Here is a 23,811-nt window from a genome sequence, read left to right on the forward strand (position 1 = left end):
GGACGGAGCCCCATGTGGGCTTTAGGTTCAGCGGGGAGTCTGCTTCCCTCCCTCTCCCACTGCTCCCCAGTGGCCTCACCAGCTCTTGCACACTCTCTCTAATAAATAAGTAAATCTCTTAAAACAAAACAAAACAAAACACTATCATGAAAATGAAAAGCCCCACTCCTGTGGACAGCAGATACCTTACACAGGTAATACAGAGCAAATGCTTGCTACTTACTGAACATTTTGCACCAGGCTCCGCGCTTGGCGCTTCACAAATATCTAATCTTGGGGTAAACCTTGAGAGGGACATCAGTCAGCTCTAGCTGCTGGGGGAATTACCACGGATGGGGGCAGACACTTATGTATGAAGGGCTGGAGCCCGAGACTCCCAGATCAGGGCGTCAGGTTCTGGTTAGGTTCTGGCGGGAGCGCTCTTCCAGGCTGGCCAGCGGCCTCCTTCATGCTGCGGCCTCCTTCGTGCTGCGCCTTCCCGAGGTGGAGAGAGCCAGCTGCGAACGCGAGCTCCCCTGTCTCTAACTCTGCTTCTAAAGGTCCCATCTTGAGGGGGAGGGGAGGTTCCGCCCTCAAGGGCTCTTGCAAACCTAATCTCCTCCTTAAAGGCCCCTATCTTAAAACCATCATATGGGGGGTCGGGAGTTAGGGCTTCAACATAGGAATTCTCTGGGCGGGGACACAAAGAGCAGATGAGAAGGCTGAGGCACAGAGGAGTGGAGTGCTTTTCCTGGGCTCTCACAGTTCCAGAATCAGGATTTGAACTTGACTGTCTGGCTCACTGGTTATACTATATGGCCTCTCAAAAGATTGGTATTCAGAATATATAAAGAGCTCCGAGGGCGCCTGGGTGGCTCAGTGGGTTAAAGCCTCTGCCCTAGCTCAGGTCATGATCCCAGGGTCCTAGGATCGAGCCCTACATCAGGCTCTCTGCTCAGCGGGGAGCCTGCTTCCTCCTCCCTCTGCCTGCCTCTCTGCCTACTTGTGATCTCTGTCAAATAAATAAATAAAATCTTCAAAAAAAAAAAAAGCTCTGATAAAGAAACCACGGCTGACTCGATAGAAAGTAGGCAGAAGACATGAAAAAGCAATCACGGAATCAGCGTCCAATAAGTGTATGAAAACCGGCTCCTAATTAAGACCACCTGAGGTGCACTTGGGTGGCTCAGTGGGTTATGCCTCTGCCTTCCAGTCGGTCTCAGGGTCCTGGGATCCCCTCATCGGGCTCTCTGCTTGGCCAACAGCCTGCTTCTCCCTCTCTCTCTGCCTGCCTCTCAGCCTACTTGTGATCTCTCTCTCTGTGTCAAATAAATAAAAAAAGAAAGAAAGAAACAACAACACCTGAAATACCACCACGCCCTCGACAGTAGGACCAAGGTTAAGAAGCCTGAAAATACCGAGGGTCGGCAGGAACGGGGAGCGAGAAACAGAGGCAGAGTTGTAACTTGGTACGCTTTGGAAGATGAACTGGCATTCCTTGGTAAATGTCTACCCATGGCACAGCGATTCCACTCCCAGCTCCGGATATACTAAAGAAATGCACGGGGGTGCCTGGGAGGCTCAGTCAGTTAAGCTTTTGACCCAATTTTGGCTCCAGTTCTGATCTAATGGGTCATGAGATCGAACCCTGTGTCAGGCTCGGTGCTCAACATGGAGTCTGCTTGGGATTCTCTCCTTCCTTTCTCTCTTTGTCCCTCCCGCCACTTGCTCTCTCTCTCAAATAAACAAATATTATTTTTTTATTTTTTTAAAAGATTTTATTTATTTATTTGACAGAGAGAAATCACAAGTAGACGGAGAGGCAGGCAGAGAGAGAGAGAGAGAGAGGGAAGCAGGCTCCCTGCTGAGCAGAGAGCCCGATGCGGGACTCGATCCCAGGACCCCGAGATCATGACCTGAGCCGAAGGCAGCGGCTTAACCCACTGAGCCACCCAGGCGCCCCTAAACAAATAAATCTTAAAAAAAGAAAGAAATGGATGTACACTTGTCCCAGAAGACATGTGCAAAAATGTTCATAGCTGGATGGTTTGTAATAGAAGAAAAAAAAAGAACAAAGAGCAAAACAAAATGAAAACAACTCAGATACCCACTGTCAACAAAGTGAAAAAGTCATGCTATATTCATACAAGGGAAGACTGCACAGGAGTGGATATTGGGTGAACTGCAGTTACAACATGGATGAATCTTGGAAACGTACCATGGAATGAAAAAGCAATCTCAGGGGTGCCAGGGTGGCTCAGTTGTTAAGCATCTCCCTACAGCTGAGGTCATGATCCCAGGGTCCTGGGATCAAATCCCCCATTAGGCTCTTTGCTTGGTGGGGAGCTGCTTCTCCCTCTGCCTGCAGCTCCCCTTGCTTGTGCTCTCTTTCTTTGACCAATAAATAAAATCTTTAAAAAAGAAAGAAAAGGGGCATCTGGGTGGCTCAGTGGGTTAAACCTCTGCCTTCAGCTCAGGTCATGATTTCAGGGTCCTGGGACCAAGCCCCACTTCGGGCTCTCTGCTCAGCAGGGGAGCCTGCTTCCCTTGCTCTGTCTCTATCTGCCTGTCTGCCTACTTGTGATCTCCGTCTGTCAAATAAATAAATAAAATCTTAAAAAAAAAAAACACGAAAAAGCAAGCCTCAGAAGGGTACCCACAGTGTAATACTACTCACTAAAAAAGTACTTTTTGTTATGGAAAATCAAAAACATCAACAAAAGTAGACAGGATGGTACGATGAACTCCATGTCCCCATCACCCAGCTTCAGGGATTATTAGCTGGTGGAAATCCAGCTTCACTTATGTCCTGCCCCCACACCGCCCCTCTTGTATAGATTTGAAGCAAATCCCAGACTTCATTTCATTCCCTCGGGAATTATTTCTTTTTGAGAGCCAGAGTCAGAGGGAGAGAGAGAAGCAGGCTCCCGGTTGAGCAGGGAACCCAACCCGAGGTTCCATCCCAGGACCCGGGGATCATGACCCGATCCAAAGGCAGATGCTTAACTGACTGAGCCACTCAAGTGCCCCTTCCTCAGTAAATATTTTAATACATCACTCTAAAAGATAAAAACTCTTAAAGAACACCGTAACTAGAATACCATGGTCACACAAAGAAAATTTACAATAACTCTTTAATGTCACCAAATATCCAGTTGGTAGGCACATTCCTTTTTTGTATCATCAACATAAATTAACATTTAATTAATTATACACTCGCGGTATTGCTCTGTAGTGAGTTTAACTAGCAAATAACTAGGACTGGTAATAAATTGGCTGGACCTCTCTATGTATGCATATTTCTAACTGTTTCCTGAATGTCATAAAATTGTTAGTAGTTTGAGTCAGGACCCAAATAAGATGGATTTACTGCCATTGGTTGACATGTTTCTTAAACCTCTTTTAATCTAAAAGTTCCTTCTTTCAGCTCTTTTTTTCCTTACTATTTTTGGCTGACCACCTCGACTGTCCGGGAGACTTTGCCAAGGTCCGGGTGGCTGATATACCCCCAGTGGCATTTCCCCTGTGCCTCTGTCTCCTGTACTCCCTGTAACTGGGCATGAAACCTAGATGCTTATCAGTTGCAGGCTCCGTTTTTTGGCAAGTGACACCCTAGGAGGTGTTTGGCTTTTCCATCTGGTCGTCTCTGCATTCATGATGCTAAGAAGCAGGTGCTTGCTGCCTACGAGAGCTGACACCAGATGGAGATTGCAAAATGGTGACATTCTACTTCTGTCATTTCATTTTCCTGTGGTAGCTGGAATAGGTTATAAAGGGACGCTTTCCCTTATCTGCTAAGGTACAGTTCATGAAAGAGAGACAGGGACTGCCTGGATGGCTCAGTCTTAACCCATTGCCTCCAGCTCAGGTCGTGGTGCTGGGATCCTGGGATCAAGCCCCTAGTCGAGCTGGGCTCCCTGCTCAGTGGAAGCCTGCTTCTCCCTCTCCCTCTCCTTCTGCCCCTCTCCCTCTGCTCCTCCCCCCAGCTCCTGTTCACCCTCTCTAGTGTGCTGTCCCTCTCTCTCAAATAAATAAATAAAATCTTTGAAAAAAATTAAAAATAAGGACACCTGGGTGGCTCAGTGGGTTAAGCCCCTGCCTTAGGCTCAGGTCATGATCCCAGGGTCCTGGGATAGAGCCCCGCATGGGCTCCCTGCTCGGCGGGAAACCGTCTCCCTCTCCCACTCCCCCTGCTTGTGTTCCCTCTCTGGCTGTGTCTCTCTGTCAAATAAATAAATAAAATCTTAAAAAAAAAATAATGGAGAGACAGGATCCTTCCTTGATTCTTTCCTTTTATTCACCAGTTTTTAGAGCATGGCTTTTTTTTTTTTTTTTAAATATCCTTATATCTGTCAGAATTGCTTTTGAGAGCTTTTGTTGTAACAGATTACTGAGTAGTGAGGTTGAAGGGAAGGCCCTCCCTCTAGTTCTTGGCAGCTGCTGATATCTCCCCCAAAGAACTGATATCTGAACATGATACTGGGGTTACGTCAGTTAGCACCCAGAGGCGAATGTGCTGGAAAACGATGTCCACATCAAGGGAAACAGAGCTGAGACTTGCCCAGCACAGGCTTGCTAGAGGCAGAGCCGATGATGACTCAGAGCAGGCAGGACGAGATGGCCTCCCAACCTGTCTTGTAGGTTTGGCGAAGTCCCAGCCAGCTACATCCTTCTAAGCCCTGAACTCACCTTTTATGAAAGGGTCATGTGAGGTGCACCTGACTACATCTTCGAGGACCCTCTTCAATTAGCCTGCAAGCTGGTGTCAGGCAATCAGGTCCTTCTGGAGTTCTGGACTGATCACAGGATCCTTCAGAACTCATGCCTTGGGCGCCATTCCTGAAGTTGGGCCATGCAGGTTCACTAGACAGCTAAGCACTGTTCAAACGAGGGTGAGAAGCAACCGAAATATTTTAGCCAACATTGCTGGTCACCAGTTTCACCAATAACAGCCCATTTTTAACACATGTTATGCTAATTTTTTAAAATATTTATTTATTTTAAAGAGGGGGGGTACCTGGGTGGCTCAGTGGGTTAAAGCCTCTGCCTTCAGCTCAGATCATGATCTCAGGGTCCTGGGATTGAGCCCCACATCGGGCTCTCTGCTCAGCAGGAGCCTACTTTCCCCTCTCTCTCTGCCTACTTCTATGCCTATTTGTGATTTCTCTATCAAATAAATAAATATTTTTTTAAAAATAGAGAGAGAGCGAGAGAGCATGTGCATGCGCTCGAGCTGGGGAGTGGGGGGAAGTTGGGAGAGGGAAAGAGAATCTCCCATCAGTCTCCCCGCTGACTGCAGAGCCCACTTGGGGCCCATCTCACAACCCTAAGATCATGTCCTGAGCCCAAACCAAGACCTGAATGCTTAACCGACTGAGCCACCCAGGCACCCCAATATTTTTTTTTAAGTAAACTCTATGTCCAACATGGGGCTTGAACTCACAACCCTGAGATCAAGACCTGAGCTGAGATCCAGAGTTGGCTAACACACTTAACCAACTAAGCCACCCGGGCCCCCCAAAAACCCATTTCTAACATTCATCATGCTAATGAATGAAGTCTCTCATGTGTATCAGAGGTAACTAGTTGAAGCTCTTATAGTTGGCTTTTCATCAGATGCTGGCTGACTGTTCTGGAATGTGCCTTCCAGCTTAGGCTGCCTGAGGGGTCTCTGGAGTGTACCAAATGCTTCACATATTTGTATCATTGTGTGTCTGAGGTTGAGGTCCTTAGAAACGGACCTCAGAGACTAAGGGCTGTGTGCAGAAGGGACACTGCTGATTGGCCTCAGCTGACGCCGCCAAAGGGAAGTGAAGGGGGCAGAATTGGGCTGCAGGAAAAGATTCACACAACTTGACTGCGACAAGCCTCAGACAATGCTATGAGGGGATTTGGAGCTGGGGTGGAGGCCCAGCATGGTCCCCAGGGGAAGCAAGGTGGTCAAGGCTTTGGATTCCAGTTACCCTGTGGTCACTGGCATGGGCTATGCCCTGGAAAGGGCCGTGACATTAGGTGAGGCTGTTCTCTGTGACAGAGGCACATCCAGGGAGAGACACAGCTGCAAGACGCCGCAGCCCAAGGCCAAGCATTTCTTAGCTCGGTCCACCGAGGGGGCCCGTTCAGGGAATTTCTCCATGGGTTTGTGATTATTTCCAAATCAGAGCAAATAGTAAAACGATTGCCTTGGTTATAGATCGGGCTGGTCTTTGTCCTTTCCATGCTGCTTTGATGGCTTCACAGAGGCCAAAAACTGTGAAAGGAGAGGCAAAGAATAGTAATAAACAATAATCATAAGACCCGAAATGGTATCAACAACAACTGGAAGGAGTTACTGGGAAGAAAAAATAACTATATCACCTCCCTAGTATGACCTAGGGAGAAGTAACAGATAACATTTAATTCTTGACACCATTAATTAAGTAACCACAGGTTCAAGTATGGGCTTAAAAAATCTGTGTGTCAACTATACTTCAAATAAAGAAAAAGCGGGGTGCCTGGCTGGCTCAGTCGGCAGAGGGAGCGGTTCTTGATCCTGGGGTCCTGGGCTTGAGCCCCAGGCTGGGTATAGAGATTACTTAAAAATAAAATGTTTTTAGGGGCACCTGGCTGGCTCAGTGGGTTAAGCCTCTGCCTTCGGCTCAGGTGATGATCTCAGGGTCCTTGGATCGAGCCCCGCATCAGACTCTCTGCTGGAGGGAGCCTGCTTCCTCCTCTCTCTCTTCCTGCCTCTCTGCCTACTTGTGATCTCTGTCTCTCTGTGTCAAATAAATAAATAAAATCTTTTTAAAAAATAAGTAAAACATTCTCCAAAAAAAAAAACAATCTGATTTTAAAAATGGACACAGGACCTGAATAGACATTTTTCCAAAGAAGGCATACAGAAGGCCAACGGACACCTGAAAAGATGCTCACTATCAAAATAAATAAATAAATTAATTAATTAAAAAAAAAAGATGCTCACTATCACGCCTCATCAGGATGTAAATCAAAAGCACAATGAGATGTCACCTCGCACCTGCCAGAAGGGCTAAAATCAACAACAGAAGAAACAGCAGGTGTTGGTGAGAATGTGGAGAAAAGAAACTCTCGTGCACTGTCTGGGGGAATGCAGACTGTGCAGTCGCTGTGGAAAACAGTATGGAGGTTCCTCAAAAAATTAAACATGGAAATCCCATTGATCCAACAATTCCACCTCTGGGTATTTATCCAAAGAGAGTGGGGCACCTAGTGGCTCAGTCCATTAAGTGTCTGCCTTCAGTTCAGGTCATGATTCTGGGGTCCTGGGGTCCAGCCCCAAGTCGGGCTCCCTGCTCGGTGCAGTATCTGCTTCTCTCTCTTCCTCTGCTCCTGCCCTGGCTCATGCACATTCTCTCTCTCTTTTTTTTTAAAGATTTTATTTATTTATTTGACAGACGGAGATCACAAGTAGGCAGAGAGGCAGGCAGAGAGAGAGAGGAGGAAGCAGGCTTCCCACTGAGCAGAGAGCCTGACGTGGGGCTCGATCCCAGGATCCCGGGATCATGACCCGAGCCGAAGGCAGAGGCTTTAACCCACTGAGCCACCCAGGCGCCCCTCATGCACATTCTCTTGATCGCAAATAAATAAATACATAAAATTATTTTTATTTTTATTTTTTAAGATTTTATCCCTCAATAAATAATTAAAATAATTAAATAATTTTAAGATTTATCCCACCCCAGTAAATAAAATATTTTTTAAAAAATATAATGAAAACATTAACTCAAAAAAATATCTGTACCTCCATGTTCATCCTGGTCACGATGCAAGAGTTCTGGGACCAAGCCCTGCATTGTGCTCCCTACGCAGTGGGGAGTCTGCTTCTCCCTCTGCTCTTCACCCAACTTGTGTTCTCTCTCTCTCTCTCAAATAAATAAAATCTTTGAACAAGAAAAAAGGTTTAAAAACACAAGCTCGGGGTGTCTGGGTGGCTCAGTGGGTTAAGCCTCTGCCTTCGGCTCAGGTCATGATCCCAGGGTCCTGGGATCGAGCCCCACGTCGGGCTCTCTGCTCAGCAGGGAGCCTGCTTCCCCCTCTCGCTCTGTCTGCCTCTCTGCCTGCTTGTGATCTCTGTCTGTCAGATAAATAAATAAAATCTTAAAAAAAATAAAAATAACACAAGCTCATAGAGAACAGATTAATCGTTGCCTGAGGTGGGCAAAGTGGATGAAGGGGGTCAAAATGTACAAACTCCCATTTGTACAATAAGTAAGTCCTGGGCGTGTAATGTACAGCATAGTGACTGTAGTGAATGATACTTTAGTAAATATTTTTAAGTTCTTTTTTTAAAAGATTTTATTTATTTATTTGACAGAACGAGAGATCACAAGTAGGCAGAGAGGCAGGCAGAGAGAGAGGAGGAAGCAGGCTCCCCACTGAGCAGAGAGCCCGATGTAGGCCTCAATCTCAGAACCCTGGGATCATGACCTGAGCCGAAGGCAGTGGCCTAACCCACTGAGCCACCCAGGCAACCAGGACTTGTTTTTTTTGTTTGTTTGTTTTAAAGATTTTATTTATTCATTTGACAGAGATCTCAAGTAGGCAGAGAGGCTGGCAGAGAGAGAGGAAGGGAAGCAGGCTCTCTACTGAGCAGAGAGTCTGATGCGGGGCTCAATCCCAGGACCCTGGGATCATGACCTGAGCCAAAGGCAGAGGTTTTAACCCACTGAGCAACCCAGGCGCCCCAATATTTGTAAGTTCTTAAGAAAGTAAATCTTAGGGATGCCTGGGTGGCTCAGTTGGTTAAGTGTCCAACTCTTGATTTTGTTCGTGGGTGATCTCATGGGTCCTAGGATCGAGTCCCACATCGGGCTCTCTACTCCACAAGGAGTTTGCTTGAGATTCCCTCTCTCTCTTCTCCTTCCCTCTGTCCCTCCATCTGCTCCCTCTCTCTCTAAAATAAATAAATAAATCTCAAAAAAAAAAAAAAAAAAGGAAAGAAAGTAAATCTTAGAAGTTCTCATCAAGGGGCGCCTGGGTGGCTCAATCGTTAAGTGTTGCCTTTGGCTCAGGTCATGATCCCGGGTCCTGGGATGGAGCCCCATGTCAGGCTCCCCACTCAGTGGGGAGTGTGCTTCTCCCTCTCCCCCTGCTTGTTCTCTCTCTTTCTCTCAAATGAATAAATAAAATATAAAAATAAAAAATAAAAATAAATAAAAGTTCACATCAAAAGAAAGAATACTATGACACTCTATGGTGATGGATGTTAACTAGACTTATTGTGATGATCATTTCACAATGTATGCAGATACCGAATGACTGAAGCCGTTGAAACTACTATGATGCTCTATGTCAACTACACTTCAATTTTAAAAAACCAGGACCGAAGACCACTCTATCTAGTTCTGGTCCTCAAAGTAAATAAAATCTTGAAAAAGACTATAGCTTTAAAATAATAATAATAATAATGATAATATAAAATACATGCAAAAAATCCAGAAGTTCCTTGTAAGTTACTGGCTTCTAATAAAAATGACTTCACTGGGGCTCCTGGCTGGCTCAGTTGGTTAAGCCTCCAACTCCTGATTTCCACTGAGGTCATGATCTCAGGGTCAGGAGATAGAGCCCAAGTGGGGCTCTGGCTCAGTGGGGAGGCTGCTTCTCTCCCTCTTCTTCTCCTTCCGCCCGTCCACTCTGATTGCACTTTCTCTCTCTCTCTAAAATAAATAAATAAATCTTAAAAAGAAAAAGACTTTATTATTTCACAACTTTGTTGACTTCTGCAATGCTTCTATCTAAAGATAATGACACAGGGGCACCCGGCTGGCTCAGTTGGGGGACTAAGTGATTCCTGATCTCGGGGTCATGACTCTACACTTTAGGTGTAGAGATTACTTAAATAAATAAAACTTAAAAATATAAATAAAGTGGGGCGCCTGGGTGGCTCAGAGGGTTGGGCCTCTGCCTTCGGCTCAGGTCATGATCTCAGGGTCCTGGGATTGAGCCCCACATCGGGCTCTCTGCTCAGCGGGGAGCCTGCTTCCCACTCTCTCTCTACCTGCCTCTCTGCCTACTTGTGATCTCTGTCTGTTAAATAAATTTAAAAGAAAAAATATATAAATAAAGATAATGACACAATTTTTGAGGTTATAACACGCCTGTTAGATGACTATTTTTTTCCTCCCACGATGATGAATATAGTGACTTTGAACTTGACAATCCTGTGTTTGCTTTCTTTTAAATACGTGTTGTATATTTCATTTGGCAAGCCAGTCCTTCTAAAATTTGGACTCCCTTGCAATCCATCTTGGCAAGCAAAATGTTTTTCTTTTACTTTGCTGAAAAGAAAATGGAGATTTTGAATAATATAATTAATAAGGTTGATTTAAGAGCTATATATATATTTTTTCAAGCATCGATCAAACATTTGCAAAAACTCAATTTTAAAAATAAGAAGCAGAGGTGCCTGGGTGGCTCAATCCTTTAAGTGGTTGAATGTTAGTTTCCACTTGGGTCAAGATCTCAGGGTTGATAGATTGAGCCTCACGTCGGCTCCAGGCTCCGTGCTCAGTGTGGAGTCTGCTCAAGATTCTCTCTTTCCCTCTCCCTCTGTCCCTTCCCCGCTTGCCTGTGCTCACTCTCTCTAAAAAATAATTAAATATTAAAAAACAATAATAAGCTAGGGTGCCTGGCTGGCTCAGTCAGTGGACTATATGTCTCTTGATCTCAGGGTCATGAGTTTGAGGCCCAAGTTCAGTGCAGAGATTACCTTAAAAAAGGGAAAAAAGGGGGGGGTGCCTGGGTAGCTCAATCTGTTAGGCATCTGCCTTCAGCTCAGGTCATTATCCCAGGGTTCTGGAAACGAGTGCTGTGTCAGCTCCCTGCTCAGTGGGGAGTCTGCTTCTCCCTGTGCCTGCACCTCCCCCCTGCTTGTGTTTTCTCTCTCTCAAATAATTAAATAAAATATTTTTAAAAAGAAAAAAAGAACAAGCATTCTATAGGGATTTGTTAAACAATAGATAAATTCCAACTACAATCAGGATAAGACAATATGGCTACCCTCACTATCATTCTGGAAATATTAGACATTGTAATAAGTTATAAAGGAGATGTAACATGTATAGTGGTTCCAATAGAATTAGAAATTAGCAAAAATTAGAAAAGCAGAAATATGATTAAATTCAGAAATTTAATAAACACTCATAACTTCCATAGGTGAAGAGAGATATAATTAGACTATCTACAAAAACAATGCATATTAATTAAAACACTATTTTCAGAATATATTATAATAAGAGATACATTAATAAACTTAAGTTATTTTATTAAATAAGAAAGCATGAAGCAGTAAACTAAATACATGTAACTTTTTTTTTTTAAGATTTTATTTATTTATTTGACAGACAGAGATCACAAGTAGGCAGAGAGGCAGGCAGAGAGAGGGGGGGGAAGCAGACTCCCTGCTGAGCAGAGAGCCCAATGTGGGGCTTGATCCCAGGACCTTAAGATCATGACCTGAGCTGAAGGCAGAGGCTTAATTAACCCACTGAGCCACCCAGGCGCCCCAAGTTTTTTTTTTTTTAACATTTTATTCATTTTATTTATTTGACAGGGAGAGACACAGCAAGAGAGGGAACACACATAGGGGGAGAGGGAGAGGGAGAAGCAGGTTTCCCACCAAGCAGGGAGCCTGATGCAGGGCTTGATCCCAGGACCCTGGGGTCATTACCCGAACTGAAGGCAGACGCTTAACTACTGAGCCACCCAGGCACCCCATGCAATTTTTTAAAAAGATTTTATTAATTTATTTGAGAGAGAATGAGTGAGAGAGGGCATGAGAGAGGAGAAGGTCAGAGGGAGAAGCAGACTCCCCGTGGAGCTGGGAGCCGGATGCGGGACTTGATCCTGGAAGTCCAGGATCATGACCTGAGCTGAAGGCAGTCGCTCAACCAACTGAGCCACCCAGGTGCCCCCCATGAAATTTTTAAATAAAACAAAATAGGGGGAGAAATAAACACAAAATAAATAGAGACTCAGAGAAGCAATAAAATGGATACAGGCACTGTTGTACACTGAAATCTACAAACCATTGTTGAAAGAAATTAAAGATCTCAGTAAATGGGAAGATATCCCACGTTCATGGATTCGAAGACTTAATATTAAGATGGCAATATTTCCCACATTAATCTACCATTTCAATATAATACCTATTAAAATCACAGCTGATTTTTTTTTTTTTTTAAGAAACTGACAAGGTGGGTGCCTGGGTGGCTCAGTGGGTTAAACCTCTGCCTTCAGCTCAGGTCATGATCTCAGGGTCCTGGGATTGAGTCCCGCATTGAACTCTCTGCTTGGCAGGGAGCCTGCTTCCTCCTCTCTCTCTTCTCTGCCTGGCTCTCTGCCTATTTGTGATCTCTCTCTGTCAAATAAATAAATAAAATCTTATTTAAAAAAAAGAGAGAAACTGACAAGGTAATTCTAAAGGTTATTTGGAAAAATATACAAAACAATTTTGAAAAAGAAAAAAGGTTAAAGGACTCAAAGTTCTGATTTCAAAATCACAGTGATCAAGATGGTGATATTGGGATGAGGGTAGACATAGGTAAATGGAACAGCATTGAAGGTCCAGAAATAAATACATGCACCTATGATCAACTAAGTATCGATGTGTGTGTCAAGATGAGGCAATGAAGAAAGAACAGTGTTTTCAACTGGAAATCTATGTGCAAAAAAAGAAAGTTGAGCCCCAATTTCACAAGGTACACAAAAATTAACTCAAATGGTTTATCTGTTTATTTTAAATGAAAGACAAAAATTTTTAAGTACAACACAAACTGTATTTTTTCCTGAGCTCTTTATCAGTAAGTTGCCAACATGCTGCCTCTTCATTTAAATTCTTTTTCTTTTTCTTTTTTTTCTTTCCTTCCTTCCTTTCTCCCTTCCACCTTCCCTTCCCTTCTCTTTCTCCCTTCCTTCCTCTCTTACTTTCTCTCTCTCTCACTCTTTTTTCCTTCCTTCCTTCATTTATTTAGAGATGTCTGGGTGGCTCAGCTGGTTAAGCCTCTGCCTTCAGCTCTGGTCACAATCCCAGGGTCCTTGATCATCGGGGAGCCTGCCTCTCCCTCTGTCTGCCGCTCCCCCTGCTTGTGCTCTCTTTCTCTCTCTGAAATAAATAAGTAAAATCTTTTTTTTTAAAGATAAACGGAGTCATATTAAACATATTTTTAAAAGAATTTATTTATTTTTAGAGATCTTATTTATTGGGGCGCCTGGGTGGCTCAGTGGGTTAAGCCGCTGCCTTCGGCTGGGGTCATGATCTCAGGGTCCTGGGATCGAGTTCCGAGTCCGGCTCTCTGCTCAGCAGGGAGCCTGCTTCCTCCTCTCTCTCTCTCTCTCTGCCTGCCTCTCTGCCTACTTGTGATCTCTCTCTGTCAAATAAATAAATAAATTTAAAAAAATTATAAAGATCTTATTTATTTATTTACTTGGCGGAGAGCGAGAGAGTACAAGCATGGAGAGCAGCAGGCAGAGGGAGAGGGAGAAGCAGGCTCCCTTCCAAGCAGGGAGCCCACGTGGGCCTCTATCCCATGACCTGGGCGGAAGGCAGACACCCAATGACTGAGCCACCCAGGTGCCCCCCAAAAAGAATTTATTTATTTGACAGGAATGGGAGAAGGATAGAGAGAGAGCACAAGCAGGGGGAGCAGCAGAAGGAGAGGGAGAAGCAGGCTCCCCGCTGAGCCTAGAGCCCCAGTCTGGGACTCCATCCCAGGACGCTGGGATCATGACCTGACTGGAAGGGAGACGCTTAATTGACAGAGACACCTAGGTGCCCCTCAAACATTTTCTTAATATGTAGTAATATTTTGTATAAACATGAACATTCTCCACAATATTCACTGTAATACAGAAGTGAAAATCAGGAAATTAACATCAGTGAATCACTATCATCCAACCTAGTTTACCAGTTGTGCCAACATTGTCTTATCTTTCACTGTCCTTTTCCAAATTTGTACCCAATGGGTAGGTACAAATTTCTTTTTAAATGTTAAAAAACTACATGACACAAATGAAATAAAAATTAATTCATTTAACAAAGATCCCTGGTGTACCAATGGATGTTAGATTTCTAAGGTCTCCCACTGGGAGAGGAAGACCGAAGGTGCCAGAGCCCACCCATAAATATACAAAGAAGGGCCCAGAATGGAGAGGGGCTGCTCCACGTTGAAGCTCGGAAGTGCAGAGAAAGTTCAGTTCTGAAAGGATTCGAATTCATCCAGATTTTGAGATCACACAGAATTCTGCATCTTCAGAGGAAACTAAAGTAAAAGCACCCTCGTTCCCACGCCCATTAACGATATTGCACCACCGGCAGAGGCCACAGGGAGGCGACGTGTCCTACATCTCCAAGGGATCCCAGGCCGGAAACCGCAGGCAAAACCCTCCAGAGGCTTGGCTCCCGACTTTGCCCAGACTCCCCGCCAGGACCCCAACCGCAGTGAGCGAACCTTGCCAGCCGACCCGAACTATCTCACAATTAGGACACGGCCATTGCAGAGTGTCGCGGTCGCGGAGTCATGACCTCCCTCCAACCACAGCCATTAAGGAACGAGCAGCCACCTCCTCGGATCAGAAACGCACCGCCTAGCGGTGGGGGCGACTGGGCGTCTGTGTGGGGGCGTAAACTAACCCGATCCCACCCTGTTGTCACTTCGGCAAGGAGCCGGTGGCCGGAGCCGTGCAGGAGCCCGGGTGGAAGAAGTGTGGGAATGGGGCGCATGCCCGCAGCGGGGACCCAGACGCCGGATCGTCCTGACCCACGTCCGCTCCGCGGGGAGATGCCGCTCCAGTGCGCGTCTGCCTTGGGGCGCACATGCAGGGGCCAGTCCCGAGTCTGGGACAGCGGGGAAGCCGGTGACGCCCCGTGCGCTGTCCCGCCCCACCTCGCGCCAGCCGGCTCCCCGCACCCACACCGGTCCCAGGCCGCGTCGCCGCCAGCTCGGGCTCTCAAGGGACCAAGCGTGCGGAGACTCGCAACCCCTGTGTGCAGATGCACGCACACCGAGCCCCGTTGCTCCGCAGACGAGGCGCCAGGCCGAGCTTGCGCCCGCTCCGAACCCCATCAGGTCCCCCTACCCGCACTGCCCTGGGCTGCTCTGCCCAGCGCGGCTGGAAGACGATCCCAGACACAGCTCCACCCGATCGCGACCCTCCAGAGCCCGACCAGCCACACACCGGCCCCCCACAGCGGGTCCCGCACCCCGCCTCGGCGCGGAATCGCTGTGGGACCCATAGAGTCTTCCCCTCTCTGAACCTGCTTTCCGCGTCTGGACGCAGGAGACACAGACACCGAGCAGGCGCACCGACGTGGGCTGAAACTTTATTTGCCATTCCCGAACCCCAGCGCCCCCAGCCCCTCGGGGTGGGGGGTCTCAGAAGATCTTCACGCAATCCAGCTGCAGGTCCCCGCCCACCTCCAAGAGGCGCACGCGCGCCGGCGGGATCCGGTAGCGGAAGTGGTGGTACTCCGAGTCGCCGACCACCGCCTGCGGGGACGCGGGGTGGCGCTGGAGTGGCCGAGGCCGCCTGCGGGGGCGGGGGTCCCTCCCGACACCCACCCGCGCCGTGTGCCTGCCGCGCCCACTGGCAGCGGGGACCGGCCCGCGGGCCCGTGTTTCTCGGCCTGTCTCCCGACCCAGCCTTGCCCCTGCTCCAGAGCCTCGGTCTCACCCTGTCCGGGAGAAAACCTGGGCCCCGCTGCCCGCCTAGGGGACACCCGCCCTCTGAGCACTTGGCTCTTGCGCGCTGGTCCTTGTCGCTGCCGCACCCCGGACTGCTGACACTAGTGGGGATGCACCAGGGGAAGAAGAGGGACGCGGAAAACCACCCCCCCCCCCCCCCCCCAGCTTGGCTAGGCTTCTGCCCCCTCCACCAACAGCCTCCCTGGCTTCCACGCCCGTGGGTAGCAGGGACCCACCTTGAAGCCTTCTTCCGTGGCAATGAGGAGCACATCGAAAGGTTGCCCGTGCTGGAAGGGAATTCCTGAGCCGCGCTCCTCTCGGCCCCAAGTGCCCTGCTCCAGTGTGTTGAAGACCACAGCGGACTCATCAAGGCGCGGATTGAAGTGAAGGGCGGCCTCACTCCCTGGGGCCTCGCTGCACAGCAGGTTCACATAGAACCTGATAGATGAGGGGAAAAGGGGCCTGACTCACCGTTGCCAGAGCACATACAAATTTAAAAGACCTGGAATGTCACACATCATAGAAGGAGGGCTGTGCACTGGTGGCCAGGACCAGGATTACAGGGCATCCAAAACCTTATAGGGACCCTGGACACAACCACCTGCAGGAGGGTCCCGGTACTATTGCTTGGGTCCCCCTCATTTCCAAAGCTTCGAAGAGTTGCCATGAATCATGGTGCCAATGGCCAGGGTGCTCCCCATTCTTAAGGGCTAGGAACAATACCACAGACCCCATTATTCCTGGCACCATAGATTCCCAGATATCCCACAATTCCCAAACCAGGACCTGAGGACTGATTGCTTGGGTTTCCCAGATGCTCGGGGCCCCTCCAGATGACTGGACATGTTTCCAGCGTTCCTGGGGATTCAGACTGGAGTCACAGGAACTGCAGGTAGGAATCTCAATACTGCCCTGGATCCCCAGATTCCCAGGATACATAGGCACCCCAGCTTGTACACAGCCATGGACAAATCAGTGAAGACATGAGATTCCAGAAAGTCAGTGACGCCCTGGGGATTCCAAGACCCTGGTGGATTAGGTGGCTCCAGAGTCCTTGAGTCTGGGCTAGAAAGAGGTCAGCTCGTCCCACCCTTACCACATGGGCCTGGGGTCTCACCTGCCAGCCTTTTCTGGGATGACACCACGGATCCTCATAACAGTTCCCACTCGGATGCCCTCAGGAAGCGAGGTCTTGTGGGGCACGTTCTGCAGGACCAGCGGGGGGGGGGGTCCAAGGGAACCAGGGATGCACATGACAGAGACAGATAGGTCAGCCCCAGGGAAAAAACGGTCAGGACCCATATCAGCAGAATCGCTGAGAAAAAAGGCCACAGAGAGAAAGGAGAGAGAGAGCCAGAGCCAGACAGAGGTGGGGACAGAAACACAGAATCCACAGAACAAACAAAAGAATCCAAGAGCGGATGGAAGTGTTGGGTTTGGTCAACCTAAGAGATACAGCCCAGACACCTCCTAGCACACCCCAACACCCCCTTTCTCCTTTCAAACAGCAGACCTCAGGTGGGCCCAGCCCCTCCCCTATTCCCGAACAGCCTTGAGTCCAAGACCCCCAGCCCCAAGGCCCTGAGGCACTCACAGAACTCCCTGCCATGGCTGGGACAGTGGGGCAGACAATGGCGCTGGTGGGGATGGCTGCTGGGTCCTTAAATAAGAGTGGGGCGTGGCAGGCCAAGATGACTCACCCCGCCCTTTTCCACACCCACCACCCACACCTGGCACAGACCCTAGCCCTGGGGCCACCTGGCCCAGAACCTTCTTTCTGGAGCTCCTGCCTTCCCTCCATTCCCGAGGGTTCCCAGGTGCGCTGCCACCTCTCCTCTCAGCTAATGATGATGAAAACAGCTCCTAAGGAAATACGGGGAACAGAGGGGACTGGGTGAGCCACCACTCATCTAGTCCTGTCTTCCTGCTGCTTGGCAGCAAGAAAAGAGTGTTTTGCCCATTTTGTCTTGGGAGACTTGGCCCTGAGAAGCCCCGCCGGGGGCTGGGTTTCCGGGCCCTCCTCCCAGGCTGGGACCTGCTGCCCAGGGCTGAAGCTGCAGCCCTGACAGAGACATGCCCGTTAGGGCCCCTGACCCTGGCCTCAACCACAGCCCTGGGAGAGGGGCTCTGAGGGGCCCCGGGTTCACCTGATGGGTGGTGCTGCGACCCTGGGGCCTAGAGCGGTGCCTGGCACATAGGAAGGGCTCTGTGAATGCAGGGGAGAGAAGGAATGAAAAAGGCCCTGTGCCATTTCGGAGCCTGTGCAGACAGGACTTGCTTGCGCTCTCAGCTTGAGTCCAGCCTCTGGGGGCAATGGTCACCCCCATTCTACTACCAAGGACACTGAAGCTCAGGGAGGGGAAGCCTTTTGCCCAAACCTGCAGGCTGGTGCTACCATGTCACCATGGCTCTGCCTTTCTTCTGACTGGGCAGTTTGTGTCTGGCATCCTCTGTCCCTGTGAGCCAGTGCCCTAGTCCCCTTCCTGGGCCCTCTGGTTCCCATACTCTCTCCCAGGTGTCCCTCTCTGCCTCTATCCTCTAAAGCTCTATCTTGTGACGCCTGGGTGGCTCAGTTGGTTCAGTGTCTCAACTGCTGATTTCACTCGGTCATGATCTCAGGATGGTGAGATCCAGCCCAGTATAGGACTCGTGACTGGCCAGAACCTGCTCAAGATTCGCTCTCTCCCACAGCCCTCCCTGCTCAAATAAGTTAATGAATGAATAAATGAACAAATGAATCTATCTATCTATCTACCTACCTACCTATCTCTGTAGTGTTGCATCTCCCCGAACTGCTGCCACTCTCCCAGCTAGCACTCAGGTCTAGGAAGCACAGGGCACCCACACCCACACCCAGCTGGAGGAGAACACCATGGAGCCTTCTTCCTCCCAGGTCCCATAGCCCAAGACTCCAGAAGAGGAATCCAGGATAGGACATGGGGGGAGGGCAGAGGGAGAATGCTGAAAGATGCTTCTGGGAGGCAGGGAAGAGGCAGGGTGAGGCAGCTATACAGAAACCCCTCCTAGCAGCCCAGCAGCCCTCCCCCCACGTGCACCACCCCACTCCCATCCCCCACTCCTGCCCCACCCCACAGGGGGAAGAACCCTGGGGCAGAGGACAGAATGGAAAGTTTGGGTGGAGACAACCAGACTCAGAACCTGATCCACCACCTGACTGCCCCCCCAGGCTTCCCAGACTCTCCATCCCCCATCACATGAGGCAGCCAGGTGGGGGCACAGTCTGGGAGCCAAGGCCTCAGAGAGTGAGGCTGGGCAGTTGCGTTGGGCCTGGTGGGGATGGCAGAAGCACCCCCATTTTGCAGAGCAGAACACTGAGGCCTGGAGAGGGGCAGCTTCTCATCCTAGGCCACACAGCAAGGTGGGTGGGGTTGGGGCTGGGTCGGAGGCCTGGGTGTGGCCCAGGACTGGGCATCAGGACTTCCAGAAGAGGGCACAGGGGGCCTGAGGCTCGAGACCCAGCCCCTGATCGGGTCCCAGAATGATGGCCAGGGCGGGGTGTCCACTCTCTTGGCCTCCTTCTCTGAGATTCCTGGTGCCAGCGACTCAGCCTTCTCCTGAGCTCTTTCTCTGGCTCGATATTGCTTCATACGCTGCCAGCCTGCAAGTCCCAACGCGACTTTGCTGTTTGGCTAAATGTTGGCATTTGATCTCTTATCACCGTGATCACCGGCTCCTTTCTCAGAACTCAGAGATGCGCAACCTTGCCGGCCCCTATTCTCTGGCATCCATATTCTTCATATCAGTTCTGGAGTATCTTCTGGAATTTTTTTTTTTTTTTTCATTTCCAAGGAGTACCGAATGTGTAATTTCCCAATACTCTTCCTTTTTCCTGAGCTACACTCTGCTGTCCTACAATCTGCCAGGTGTCACAGAATGATGATGACTTTTGACAAACGTGTAGATGGGAGCACCCACCAGCCCCATTGAGACTCCTCGAGCCCCAGAGACAGCCAAGCCCCCTTCTGCCTGCCCAGTTCAGCTGGCAGGCTGGGGAACTAAAGGGGTGGCCAGCAGGCTGAGTGGGCTGAACTCACCCTCCTTTGGGACAGAAGTTGGGGTGCACAAAAAGGAGCTCATTGTGCCTGCTGGGTCATGGACATGGAGGGTCCCAGGCTTTGCCCTTGTCAGCTGGTTGGGGGCTTTGGCTTGTTCACGGGGAAGATCACACAGGGCTGCTTGGGGTTTGGAATGGAACATTCCAATGAGGAAAAGAGCACCTTGATAGTCTATTTCTTTTTTTTTTTTTTTTTAAGATTTTATTTATTTATTTGACACACAGAGATCACAAGTAGGTGGAAAGGCAGGCAGAGAGAGAGAGAGGAAGAAGCAGGCTCCCTACTGAGCAGAGAGTCAGACTTTATCCCAGGACCTTGAGACTATGACCAGAGCCGAAGGCAGAGGCTTTAACCCACTGAGCCACCCAGGCACCCCATAGTCTATTTCTTAAGCCCGAAAATCAGCCCAAGTCTCAGGTTGTATTTATACACGGAGTAAATGTCACCAACCCCTCCCTGCAGAGTGGAGGGAGCATGTCCTTGTTGCTTCCACTGATCATCTGTGTTCAGTAAACTCTCTTCAGTACTCTAAGCTGCAAGTGGGATTTTACCATGTGGTAAGTCTTTCCACTGTCAAGTGCATTCTTCCAAGTCGTAAGTAATTGTTGTACATATCCATGCCTGAGGTGGAAATCCACTGGTTCTTTCTCATGCTCTTCTTCAATCTCTCCTCCCTCCCTTACTTCCTTTCCTTTGCTGATGGATTGGGTCCTCCAGCCATCAGGTGGGTAGCATCAGGCAGCAGGTGCTGCCTCTGGAGGGTGGGGAGCTGGGGTGGCGGTAGTGGGGGAGGGGCTGCTGCTCCACGCTGTTGAGGAGGGTGCTGGTGAGAAGGTAAAGAGGGTGGTCCACAGGACCTGGGGTGCAGCTGTGCGCAAAAGAGCAGCTGAGCCCTGGAAGCTCTGCCCCACCAGGAAAGGAGGTACCTGAGGGAGTGACCACAGTGTGGGTGTCTTCCATCACTTTCAGGAGAGGGAGTTCCAGCATGGAAAGGAAAAGATCAGGGACCTGACTGGCAGTGTCTGCCTGAACTCATGGTTTCATGAAGACTTTTTTTTGAGGGGGGGGAGGAAGTGCATAGGACAGCAGGGGACATGTGTCTCCTTTAAAATTTTTTATTTTGGAAAAAAATAAATAATGTTTTAAAATTATGTTGGGCCACCTGGGTGACTCATTTGGTGAAGCAACAGACTCTTGATTTCCACTCAGGTCATGACCTCAAGGTTTGTGGAATCGAGTCCCCCCTCAGGCTCCGTGTTTGGTGGGGAGTCTGCTTGATATTCTCTCTCCATCTCTCTCCCTACCCACACTCTAAATACATTTGTCTAGGGGGCGCCTGGCTGGCTCAGTGGGCTAAGCCTCTGCCTTCGGCTGGAGTAGTTAACTCAGGGTCCTGGGATGGAGCCTCACATCGGGCTCTCTGCTTAGCGGGGAGCCTGCCTCCTCCTCTCTCTCTCTCTGCCTGCTGCTCTGCTTACTTGTGATCTCTCTCTCTGTCAAATAAATAAAACCTTAAAAAGAATTTTTTTCCAATGTTGAAATACAAGAATATAAAGTTACCATGTTACCTTTTTTTGGAAGGCAGACACTTAAACGACTGAGCCAGCCAGGAGCACACCAACTTTTTTTAAGGATATGGTTCAAAGCGCAAGTTATCCTGTAGCTGTCCCCCACCCCCATCCGGCTCTAGAACTCCCCGCATCCCGCAAACCTGAAACTGGGCACCCACAAGACACTCACTCCCCATCCCCATAGCACCTGGTGCACCCCCCCATCCCGCCTTCTGATTTCTGTCTCATGAACTTGACTACTCCGCAGACCAGGTGGGCGCTTTAACCTCCCACTTGATTCCTGATAACAGGCAAGAAAAAGTCCCTCCTGAGAGATACTGGCCGTGATCCAGCGGGAGAGTCACGTTCTTATCGTCACCTTGAGACCTAGAGAATTCTATGCCAACGGGCCCTGGGAAAGTAATTCCTCTTTTCCTTTACCCGCCCCACAGAGCAGATTAAGTACTTCTGCACAATTAGCTCGCTGCCTAACTTAATATAAAAGCACGGAAGAACTTAATATAAAAGCACGGTGGGGGCACCTGGGTGGCTCAGGTCATGTTCTCAGGGTCTTGGGATCGAGCCCTGCCTCCGGCTTTCTGCTCAGCGGGAAGCCTGCTTCCCTCTTTCTCTCTCTCTCTCTGCCTGCCTCTCTGCCTACTCTCGTCAAATAAATAAAATCTTAAAAAAAAAAAAAAAAAAAAAAAGCACAGCGGTTTGGCCATTTCTTTGAGGCTTCTGTTTCCTAAGTGGGACTCGCGGGTCCTGAACAATTCACCTAACCACGTGTGGGTTTCCCCCGTCCACCTGATACCTCAGTTCGGCTGTCGCACCCGGAGGAAGGCAGAGGCCCGGTGTTGCCGGCCCTGCAATGTATACATCTATGTCTGGAGTCCTGCGGCCCCCACCTTGGGCCCCAGACAAGGCGCAGGAGCCAGGACACTGCCCTCATCTTGGTTCCTGCGGACCGGTGCCTTTCTGTACCAAAGAAGGTTGCAGAAATGGCTGTCTCCAGGGCTCAAACAGGGCGTGCCGGGGACAGCTTCCTGTGTCGGTGAAGGAGGACGCGTTCACGGACCCGGGGTGCAGACGCAGGTCCAGGTCGTCGTGAGGGACGCCCACAGGCGGGTCTACAACAGTGTGAGCCCTGCACCACAATAATGGAGCTATGAGTCGGCTCTGACTTGCCCTGACGTACTCTGGCCTACCCTGACGTACTCTGACGTACCCCGACGTAGCCCGATGTATTCTGTCGTACCCTGACATACTCTGACATACCCTGTGAAAAATACCACCGACCTCAGGACCATTTATAAAACCAATTATAAGAAATAAATTTATTGGGGGTGGGTCAGTTGCTGGTCTGCCTTCGGCTCAGGTCATGATTCCGGAGTCCTGGGATCCAGCCACCCCACACTTGGGCTCCCTGCTCGGTTGGGAGCCTTCTTCTCTCCCTCTGCTGATCACCCTCCTTGTGCTCTCTCTGTGTCAAATAAATAAAATCTTTAAAAAAAATTTTAAATTTCTCATGGTTCTGGAGCCTGGAAAGTTCATGATCAAGTACATTGACCAGTATATTAGGTGTCTGGTGAGAACCAGCTTCTTGGTTCATAGATGGTTTTCTTCTGGCTATGTCCTCATATGGCTGAGGGGGGAAGGAGCTCTCTGGGGTCCTTTTGCAAGAGCACCAAAGCCCTCATGAGGGCTCGGCCTTCAAGACATCATCCTTACAAAGGCCCCAATTCCAAATACCATCCCACTGGTGGTGGGGTTTCAGCCTAGGAATGCAGGAGGGGGACAGACACACAGTCTACAGCAGATGGGAAGGATGAAATGACAGGATTTGGTGGAGATGATGACATTGGCAGAATTTCCAAGCGCTTCCCACAAAAATGCTAACTAATGACAAAGGACAAATGGGTGACATTCTGGTGGGGAACCCTGGAACCTGCCACTGGGGAATGTGCCACTAGGGACATGATCCAAGTCAATTCACCTGCCAGAAGACATGGGGCGGTGGAGGGCAGCTAGACAGGATATACGCGGGGTCACTTCTGTGGGTCTTCTGTGAAAAGTGCATAACTGGAATCTAGTGACCAGGATACATTGACCTCCAACCTTCCCAAGCGTCATGATGCTGAAAAGACAAAGGGAGACAAGGGAGCCAATCCAGATGCCATGAAGAGACCTGACACCAAATCAACACCAGGTTCTAAATTTCTACCCCCACCTGCACACCCAGGTCCTGCGGACCACCCTCTTCTGAGCACGGTCCTCACCAGCTCCCTCTGCCACCAGCATGGAGCAGAAGCCCCTCCCCCCACTACCGCCACCCCAGCTCCCCACCCACCAGAGGCAGCACCTGCTGCCCCACTCGATGGCTGGAGGACCCAATCCATCAGCTAAGGAAATGAAAGGAAGGAAAGGAGGGAGGAGAGACGCAAGAAGAGGAGAAAGAAGAACCAGTGATTTCCACCTCAGGCTCGGACATGTACAACAATTACTAAC

General features: G+C 49.3%; 1 protein-coding gene across 1 annotated transcript; it reads right to left on the minus strand.

The window, feature by feature from the left end:
• Window positions 1–15,300: 15,300 nt before the first annotated feature.
• Window positions 15,301–17,331, minus strand: LOC101684691 (galectin-7). Its single transcript, XM_004776225.3, has 4 exons — window positions 17,272–17,331; window positions 16,795–16,883; window positions 15,914–16,115; window positions 15,301–15,482 (listed from the first exon to the last, which is right to left on the minus strand). The coding sequence occupies exons 1-4, from the start codon at window positions 17,284–17,286 to the stop codon at window positions 15,369–15,371; spliced, it is 420 nt and encodes a 139-aa protein (XP_004776282.1). The 5' UTR covers window positions 17,287–17,331; the 3' UTR covers window positions 15,301–15,368.
• Between the last annotated feature and the right edge of the window lie 6,480 nt (window positions 17,332–23,811).

This window comes from Mustela putorius, unplaced genomic scaffold (genome assembly GCF_011764305.1).
Source record: "Mustela putorius furo isolate JIRA1106 unplaced genomic scaffold, ASM1176430v1.1 tig00000196_pilon_pilon_pilon, whole genome shotgun sequence".
Classification (NCBI taxonomy): domain Eukaryota; kingdom Metazoa; phylum Chordata; class Mammalia; order Carnivora; family Mustelidae; genus Mustela; species Mustela putorius.